Source organism: Sebastes umbrosus, unplaced genomic scaffold (assembly GCF_015220745.1).
Source record: "Sebastes umbrosus isolate fSebUmb1 unplaced genomic scaffold, fSebUmb1.pri scaffold_219_arrow_ctg1, whole genome shotgun sequence".
Taxonomy (NCBI): domain Eukaryota; kingdom Metazoa; phylum Chordata; class Actinopteri; order Perciformes; family Sebastidae; genus Sebastes; species Sebastes umbrosus.
In genome coordinates, this window is record NW_023618522.1 from 15001 (window position 1) to 25196 (window position 10196).

The following is a 10196-nucleotide window of genomic DNA, read 5'->3' on the forward strand; positions in this document are numbered from 1 at the left end:
GTTCAAGTAGCAGTACCTCTGAGTCGCTGTGAACTGGACCCGGATCAGTTAGCGGCCGATAACCGATCGATACCTGAGAGGTTAAAACCACAACAACACAGAAATATTATTTTATTTATATATTTTTGGCACAAAAACTGATTTGAAGCAGAAACGTCCCACCGTTCCCAGCTGTCAGTGAACACCTCTTCACAGAGGGAATGTTGGACTACAAATAAACACTTGAAACTACAGATGGTTGCTTTGTGTCTCCAGGATGTGTTGGTGGGTCCGGTTCAGGTCTGGATCAGGTCTGGATCAGATCCAGTTCAGGTCCGGATCAGGTCCGGTTCAGGTCCGGATCAGGTCCGGATCAGGTCCGGTTCAGGTCCGGTTCAGGTCCGGTTCAGGTCCAGTTCAGGTCCGGATCAGGTCCGGTTCAGGTCTGGATCAGGTCTGGATCAGGTCCAGTTCAGGTCCGGATCAGGTCTGGATCAGGTCCAGTTCAGGTCCGGATCAGGTCCGGTTCAGGTCCGGTTCAGGTCCAGTTCAGGTCCGGATCAGGTCCGGTTCAGGTCCAGTTCAGGTCCGGATCAGGTCCGGTTCAGGTCCAGTTCAGGTCCGGATCAGGTCCGGATCAGGTCCGGTTCAGGTCCAGTTCAGGTCCAGTTCAGGTCCGGATCAGGTCCGGATCAGGTCCGGATCAGGTCCGGTTCAGGTCCAGTTCAGGTCCGGATCAGGTCCAGTTCAGGTCCGGATCAGGTCCGGATCAGGTCCGGTTCAGGTCCAGTTCAGGTCCAGTTCAGGTCCGGATCAGGTCCGGATCAGGTCCGGATCAGGTCCGGATCAGGTCCGGTTCAGGTCCTCTCTGTCATGTATTTAAAACATTTATTTTGAAGGGAAGAAACATGCTCTAATATTTCACAATAAAATGTCTCAAGTCATTTCTCTGCTTTTATTTTTAAAAGAGTTCAATAAAAAACCGGAAATGTAAAGTTGGAATTTTTCATAATAAAATCCCGAAATATACCGGAAGATCTGTGGCGTTGCCTTCAAAATAAAAGCGGAAAATGCAGTTTGAAGCATTTAGAGACGAGGATAAATAATAAACCATAAATATAAAAGATGACAGTTATTACTACTCTGACGGATGGAGAGAAAGATTCTACCGTATAAATACTGCATATATATATATATATATATATATATATATATATACTGTAGAATATTTCTCTCCATCCGTATATATATATATAATATATAATATATATATATATAATATATATATATATATGTGATATATATATATTATATATTATATATATATTATATGATATATATATATAATATATAATATATATATATATATAATATATATATATTATATGTGATATATATATATTATATATTATATATATATATCACATGATATATATATATCACATATATATATCATATAATATATATATAATATATGTATATAACTCATACTTCATTTCCCTGCTTCTGACTGAATTTATCTAGTTATTAATAATATTAATAACTTTTAATCATAATAATAATAATCAGATCCAAAGAAGCAAAATATAAATATAATATATTTAAATATAAATATAACTGTTGTTTAAAACAATAAAAGACAAACTGGACTCAGATAGAACCGGATCCCCCTCTGGTTCTGGTTCTGGACTCGGGACCTGGTCTGAGGAGGAGGACCAGGCTCATCAACAATCGGTGTGCTTTTATTTTGTAGGGCTTAAACGGAAGTGGTGTATCTTATTGTGTCAGTCTTGACGGCGGCGGCTTCCGGTGGAGGCTGAGCGCATCACAGACCTGCAGACACATCTGGACCCATCTGGACCGGAGACCTGCAGACCTGCAGACCTGCAGACAGACAGGAGGACAGGTGTGTCTCCTCCGGTCCGGTCCCGGTCCCGGTCCCGGGTGGTGATGGGGGACAGCATGGAGACCCGGGTCGTCTACCACCTGGAGGACCAGGAGACCCCCTACCTGATCCGGATCAACGTGCCCGCGCAGCGCGTCACCCTGGCGGACTTCAAACAGGTCCTGAACAAACCCAGCTCGGTCCGGTTCGGCTCGGTCCGGTTCTACTTCAAATCCGAGGACGACGACTTCGGGTGAGATGACGTCCTGATGACGTCACTGGTACTAATGATGACGTCCTGATGACGTCACTGGTACTAATGATGACGTCCTGATGACGTCACTGGTACTAATGATGACGTCCTGATGACGTCACTGGTACTGTTATTAATGATGATTAATCATTCACTGGAGTACATGAAGTATTAGTACTGTGTATTTAGAGTACATGAAGTATTAATACTGTGTATTTAGAGTACATGAAGTATTAATACTGTGTATTTAGAGTACATGAAGTATTAGTACTGTGTATTTAGAGTACATGAAGTATTAATACTGTGTATTTAGAGTACATGAAGTATTAGTACTGTGTATTTAGAGTACATGAAGTATTAGTACTGTGTATTTAGAGTACATGAAGTATTAATACTGTGTATTTAGAGTACATGAAGTATTAGTACTGTGTATTTAGAGTACATGAAGTATTAGTACTGTGTATTTAGAGTACATGAAGTATTAGTACTGTGTATTTAGAGTACATGAAGTATTAGTACTGTGTATTTAGAGTACATGAAGTATTAATACTGTGTATTTATAGTACATGAAGTATTAGTACTGTGTATTTAGAGTACATGAAGTATTAATACTGTATATTTAGAGTACATGAAGTATTAATACTGTGTATTTAGAGTACATGAAGTATTAATACTGTGTATTTAGAGTACATGAAGTATTAGTACTGTGTATTTAGAGTACATGAAGTATTAGTACTGTGTATTTAGAGTACATGAAGTATTAATACTGTATATTTAGAGTACATGAAGTATTAGTACTGTGTATTTAGAGTACATGAAGTATTAATACTGTGTATTTAGAGTACATGAAGTATTAGTACTGTGTATTTAGAGTACATGAAGTATTAATACTGTGTATTTAGAGTACATGAAGTATTAATACTGTGTATTTAGAGTACATGAAGTATTAATACTGTGTATTTAGAGTACATGAAGTATTAGTACTGTGTATTTAGAGTACATGAAGTATTAATACTGTATATTTAGAGTACATGAAGTATTAATACTGTGTATTTAGAGTACATGAAGTATTAATACTGTGTATTTAGAGTACATGAAGTATTAGTACTGTGTATTAGAGTACATGAAGTATTAATACTGTGTATTTAGAGTACATGAAGTATTAATACTGTGTATTTAGAGTACATGAAGTATTAATACTGTGTATTTAGAGTACATGAAGTATTAATACTGTGTATTTAGAGTACATGAAGTATTAGTACTGTGTATTTAGAGTACATGAAGTATTAGTACTGTGTATTTAGAGTACATGAAGTATTAATACTGTGTATTTAGAGTACATGAAGTATTAGTACTGTGTATTTAGAGTACATGAAGTATTAGTACTGTGTATTTAGAGTACATGAAGTATTAGTACTGTGTATTTAGAGTACATGAAGTATTAGTACTGTGTATTTAGAGTACATGAAGTATTAATACTGTGTATTTATAGTACATGAAGTATTAGTACTGTGTATTTAGAGTACATGAAGTATTAATACTGTATATTTAGAGTACATGAAGTATTAATACTGTGTATTTAGAGTACATGAAGTATTAATACTGTGTATTTAGAGTACATGAAGTATTAGTACTGTGTATTTAGAGTACATGAAGTATTAGTACTGTGTATTTAGAGTACATGAAGTATTAATACTGTATATTTAGAGTACATGAAGTATTAGTACTGTGTATTTAGAGTACATGAAGTATTAATACTGTGTATTTAGAGTACATGAAGTATTAGTACTGTGTATTTAGAGTACATGAAGTATTAATACTGTGTATTTAGAGTACATGAAGTATTAGTACTGTGTATTTAGAGTACATGAAGTATTAATACTGTATATTTAGAGTACATGAAGTATTAGTACTGTGTATTTAGAGTACATGAAGTATTAATACTGTGTATTTAGAGTACATGAAGTATTAGTACTGTGTATTTAGAGTACATGAAGTATTAGTACTGTGTATTTAGAGTACATGAAGTATTAATACTGTGTATTTAGAGTACATGAAGTATTAATACTGTGTATTTAGAGTACATGAAGTATTAGTACTGTGTATTTAGAGTACATGAAGTATTAATACTGTATATTTAGTGTACATGAAGTATTAGTACTGTGTATTTAGAGTACATGAAGTATTAATACTGTGTATTTAGAGTACATGAAGTATTAGTACTGTGTATTTAGAGTACATGAAGTATTAATACTGTGTATTTAGAGTACATGAAGTATTAGTACTGTGTATTTAGAGTACATGAAGTATTAGTACTGTGTATTTAGAGTACATGAAGTGTTAATACTGTGTATTTAGAGTACATGAAGTATTAATACTGTGTATTTAGAGTACATGAAGTATTAATACTGTGTATTTAGAGTACATGAAGTATTAGTACTGTGTATTTAGAGTACATGAAGTATTAATACTGTGTATTTAGAGTACATGAAGTATTAATACTGTGTATTTAGAGTACATGGAGTATTAGTACTGTGTATTTAGAGTACATGAAGTATTAGTACTGTGTATTTAGAGTACATGAAGTATTAATACTGTGTATTTAGAGTACATGAAGTATTAATACTGTGTATTTAGAGTACATGAAGTATTAGTACTGTGTATTTAGAGTACATGAAGTATTAATACTGTATATTTAGAGTACATGAAGTATTAGTACTGTGTATTTAGAGTACATGAAGTATTAATACTGTGTATTTAGAGTACATGAAGTATTAATACTGTGTATTTAGAGTACATGAAGTATTAGTACTGTGTATTTAGAGTACATGAAGTATTAGTACTGTGTATTTAGAGTACATGAAGTATTAGTACTGTGTATTTAGAGTACATGAAGTATTAATACTGTATATTTAGAGTACATGAAGTATTAATACTGTGTATTTAGAGTACATGAAGTATTAATACTGTGTATTTAGAGTACATGAAGTATTAATACTGTGTATTTAGAGTACATGAAGTATTAATACTGTGTATTTAGAGTACATGAAGTATTAATACTGTGTATTTAGAGTACATGAAGTATTAGTACTGTGTATTTAGAGTACATGAAGTATTAATACTGTGTATTTAGAGTACATGAAGTATTAGTACTGTGTATTTAGAGTACATGAAGTATTAGTACTGTGTATTTAGAGTACATGAAGTATTAATACTGTGTATTTAGAGTACATGAAGTATTAGTACTGTGTATTTAGAGTACATGAAGTATTAATACTGTATATTTAGAGTACATGAAGTATTAGTACTGTGTATTTAGAGTACATGAAGTATTAGTACTGTGTATTTAGAGTACATGAAGTATTAATACTGTATATTTAGAGTACATGAAGTATTAATACTGTGTATTTATAGTACATGGAGTATTAATACTGTATATTTAGAGTACATGAAGTATTAATACTGTGTATTTATAGTACATGGAGTATTAATACTGTGTATTTAGAGTACATGAAGTATTAATACTGTGTATTTAGAGTACATGGAGTATTAATACTGTGTATTTAGAGTACATGAAGTATTAATACTGTATATTTATAGTACATGGAGTATTAGTCCTGTATATTTAGAGTGCATGAAGTATTAATACTGTGTATTTAGAGTACATGGAGTATTAGTACTGTATATTTAGAGTACATGAAGTATTAATACTGTGTATTTAGAGTACATGCAGTATTAATACTGTGTATTTAGAGTACATGAAGTATTAATACTGTGTATTTAGAGTACATAAAGTATTAATACTGTATATTTAGAGTACATGAAGTATTAATACTGTGTATTTATAGTACATGGAGTATTAATACTGTATTTAGAGTACATGGAGTATTAGTACTGTGTATTTAGAGTACATGAAGTATTAATACTGTATATTTAGAGTACATGAAGTATTAATACTGTGTATTTAGAGTACATGAAGTATTAATACTGTGTATTTATAGTACATGGAGTATTAGTCCTGTATATTTAGAGTACATGAAGTATTAATACTGTGTATTTAGAGTACATGGAGTATTAGTACTGTGTATTTAGAGTACATGAAGTATTAATACTGTGTATTTAGAGTACATGGAGTATTAATACTGTGTATTTAGAGTACATGGAGTATTAGTACTGTATATTTAGAGTACATGAAGTATTAATACTGTGTATTTAGAGTACATGGAGTATTAGTACTGTATATTTAGAGTACATGAAGTATTAATACTGTGTATTTAGAGTACATGGAGTATTAATACTGTGTATTTAGAGTACATGGAGTATTAGTACTGTATATTTAGAGTACATGAAGTATTAATACTGTGTATTTAGAGTACATGGAGTATTAGTACTGTATATTTAGAGTACATGAAGTATTAATACTGTGTATTTAGAGTACATGGAGTATTAGTACTGTGTATTTAGAGTACATGAAGTATTAATACTGTATATTTAAAGTACATGAAGTATTAATACTGTGTATTTAGAGTACATGAATTATTAATACTGTATATTTAGAGTACATGAAGTATTAATACTGTGTATTTAGAGTACATGAATTATTAATACTGTATATTTAGAGTACATGAAGTATTAATACTGTGTATTTAGAGTACATGGAGTATTAGTACTGTGTATTTAGAGTCATGGAGTATTAATACTGTGTATTTAGAGTACATGGAGTATTAGTACTGTGTATTTAGAGTACATGGAGTATTAGTACAGTGTATTTAGAGTACATGGAGTATTAGTACTGTGTATTTAGAGTACATGGAGTATTAATACTGTGTATTTAGAGTACATGAAGTATTAATACTGTATATTTAGAGTACATGAAGTATTAATACTGTGTATTTAGAGTACATGAAGTATTAATACTGTATATTTAGAGTACATGAAGTATTAATACTGTGTATTTAGAGTACATGGAGTATTAATACTGTGTATTTAGAGTACATGAAGTATTAATACTGTATATTTAGAGTACATGAAGTATTAATACTGTGTATTTAGAGTACATGGAGTATTAATACTGTGTATTTAGAGTACATGAAGTATTAATACTGTATATTTAGAGTACATGAAGTATTAATACTGTGTATTTAGAGTAGAGATGGTACGTGTTGATATTTTATTATTTATATTTGTATTATGACGTCATGTTGGTCATGTGACCTGATGAACGACGTTTAATCTGGATCAGATTTAGAGACTCAGCAGCTGTAAACTCCTGGTCCTGGTCCTGGTCCTGGGCCTGGGCCTGGGCCTGGTCCTGATCCTGGTCCTGGTCCTGGTTTTGGGCCTGGTCCTGGTCCTGATCCCGGTCCCGGTCCCGGTCCCGTTCCTGGTCCTGGTCCTGGTCCTGGTCCAGGTCCAGGTCCCGGTCCCGGTCCCGGTCCTGGTCCTGGTCCTTGTCCTGGTCCTGGTCTTTAAAGGGCAGGTCCATTATTATTATTTATTTGTTTTATTATTTTAAATGTATTATTATTATTATTATTATTATTATTAATAATGAATAAATGATTATGATGAATAATTGTTAATAACGGAGTCTGGTTTTAGACGTCTAAAGGAATGAACATCAGTTTAATGTGGACGCTCTGTTTCTCCTCTTCAGCCACCAGACTCCATTCAGAGAAACAGTCCTTTAAAGTCACACAACAACACAAAGTGACTGAGCGATGGATGCAGCCGGAGAGCAGCTGCTGTTAAATCACTGCTTTTATGAATGGAGTCTGGTGGCTGAGAGACTGGAGAGACTGGAGCTGGTTCCTCTGAACAGACACGTTATACAACATCTGGTTCCTCTGAACAGACACCTTATACAACATCTGCTTCCTCTGAACAGACACCTTATACAACATCTGGTTCCTCTAAACAGACACCTTATACAACATCTGGTTCCTCTGAACAGACACGTTATACAACATCTGGTTCCTCTAAACAGACACCTTATACAACATCTGGTTCCTCTAAACAGACACCTTATACAACATCTGGTTCCTCTGAACAGACACGTTATACAACATCTGGTTCCTCTGAACAGACACGTTATACAACATCTGGTTCCTCTGAACAGACACCTTATACAACATCTGGTTCCTCTAAACAGACACGTTATACAACATCTGGTTCCTCTAAACAGACACGTTACACAACATCTGGTTCCTCTGAACAGACACGTTATACAACATCTGGTTCCTCTAAACAGACACCTTATACAACATGTACATAACATTAATGATTAATCTATAGATGCAGTATGAGAGAGTCCTAGCTGACTGAGTTCATGTTCTATATTAATGTGATCATCACTACAGATGTTGTGGGGGGGGGGGGTTAAAGTTGCTTAACAAACAGAAACACACACACACACACACACACACACACACACACACACACACACAGGGACAGTCTGTTATATAACTCAGATTATTAAACCCGTCTCTGAATGAAGAATTTATTAATAAATAAAAGAATAAAAATTTAACATCACTCTGGGTGTGTGTGTGTGTGTCTGTATTTCTGACGTTATGGGGACATCAGTCTGTTAACACAGTCACCTTGTGGGGACTCACCTTCCTTTTTGGAGATAAAATCCCGTCGTCATGGTTACTGAACGCACACTCAGAACTCAGAACTCAGAACTGATCCATAATCAGAACCTGAACTCATAAACTCAGTTTTCCTCCATATATATATATGTATATATATATATACACAGTATATATATGTTATAGTGATGATGATGATGATGATGATGAAGATGTGTGTGTGTTAACAGGGTGGTCAAAGAGGAGATCAGTGATGATGACGCCAGACTGCCCTTTGTGAACGGACGAGTCGTCTGCTGGGTCAGACACACACACACACACACACACCACGCACACACCACACACACACACACACACACACACACACACACACACACACATACACACACATTCACCTGTGACCTGCTCACTGACTCTCAGGTGTTCCTCTCTCTCTCCAGCTGGTGTCTTCAGACACCTGTCAGTCAGATTTCAGGGGGTTAGACCTCCAGTCTATAGCCACGCCCACCAGCTTGGCTCCGCCCCCCATCGAGAGGACAGGTGTGATCGGAGACTCCAGACCCCCTTCCTTCCAGTGAGTAGTCTACCTGTCTCACCTGTCTCCCCTGACACACAGCTCAACACCATATTCCTGACTACAGATAACAGCTGTTTAAAGGTGCAGCATCTCCACTAACATGCTAACATGCTAACACGCTAATTTCCTGTAGCACAAAGTGAATACAGTCAGAAATCTGCCGCACAAGTTCACATCTGTCAACGTCCTCGAGGAAACGGGACCGAACAATCGTAAGGTTTCACAAATACATGGGAGATAGCGTGAGATGTTAACGTGAATTAAGGATGCATCTTGCTAACCAAGCTAGCAGCTAGTGCTGCTAACATGGCATTTGTTATGCTAATGGAAACTGCCCCGCTGAGCATCACTCTTGGCTCTCTGGCTCCACCCTCTAGTCCAAATATTATTATATACACTTCTGGTTCCAAAACACCAAGATGGCCGACAGCTGGAGCGCTTCAGAAACGTCGGAGACGTCACAGAGAGTTTATATATATATATAAACTGTTATATATATCCTGTTATATGTTACAGTGCTGCTGCTGTGAGCAGTCAGGACGAGCTGCAGAGGTCAGAGGTCAACCCCGTCCCTTCACCTCCAGAGAGGACGGAGACAGAAGAAGAAGAAGACCGAGGTGACCATCTTGATGTGATTCTGCAGGTTTTAGTTTCAGTTTTCTGCGTCTCTGATTGGCCGCTCTCTCTGCAGGTGGACGTCTCAACGGCCACGCCCACCAACAACCAGCTGATCAGAAAGGGGCGGGGCCAACAGGAGGTGACAGCTCGTCAACACAACAGAGCAGCCAATTAGAGACGACCAGTTTCTGCTCCTCTGAGGAAGACTCAGGAGGAAGGTCAGACACACACACACACGTCTTATTATACGTTACGGTACGGTACAGTACGGTACAGTACGGTACGGTACGG

General features: G+C 35.8%; 1 protein-coding gene across 1 annotated transcript; it reads left to right on the forward strand.

The window, feature by feature from the left end:
• Positions 1 to 1722: 1722 nt before the first annotated feature.
• Positions 1723 to 10160, forward strand: LOC119484433 (segment polarity protein dishevelled homolog DVL-3-like; the record flags this gene model as incomplete). Its single annotated transcript, XM_037763235.1, has 5 exons — positions 1723 to 2117; positions 8941 to 9010; positions 9151 to 9284; positions 9804 to 9904; positions 9979 to 10160. Coding segments are annotated over exons 1-5 (675 nt in total), but the record flags the coding sequence as incomplete, so codon positions are not given.
• Between the last annotated feature and the right edge of the window lie 36 nt (positions 10161 to 10196).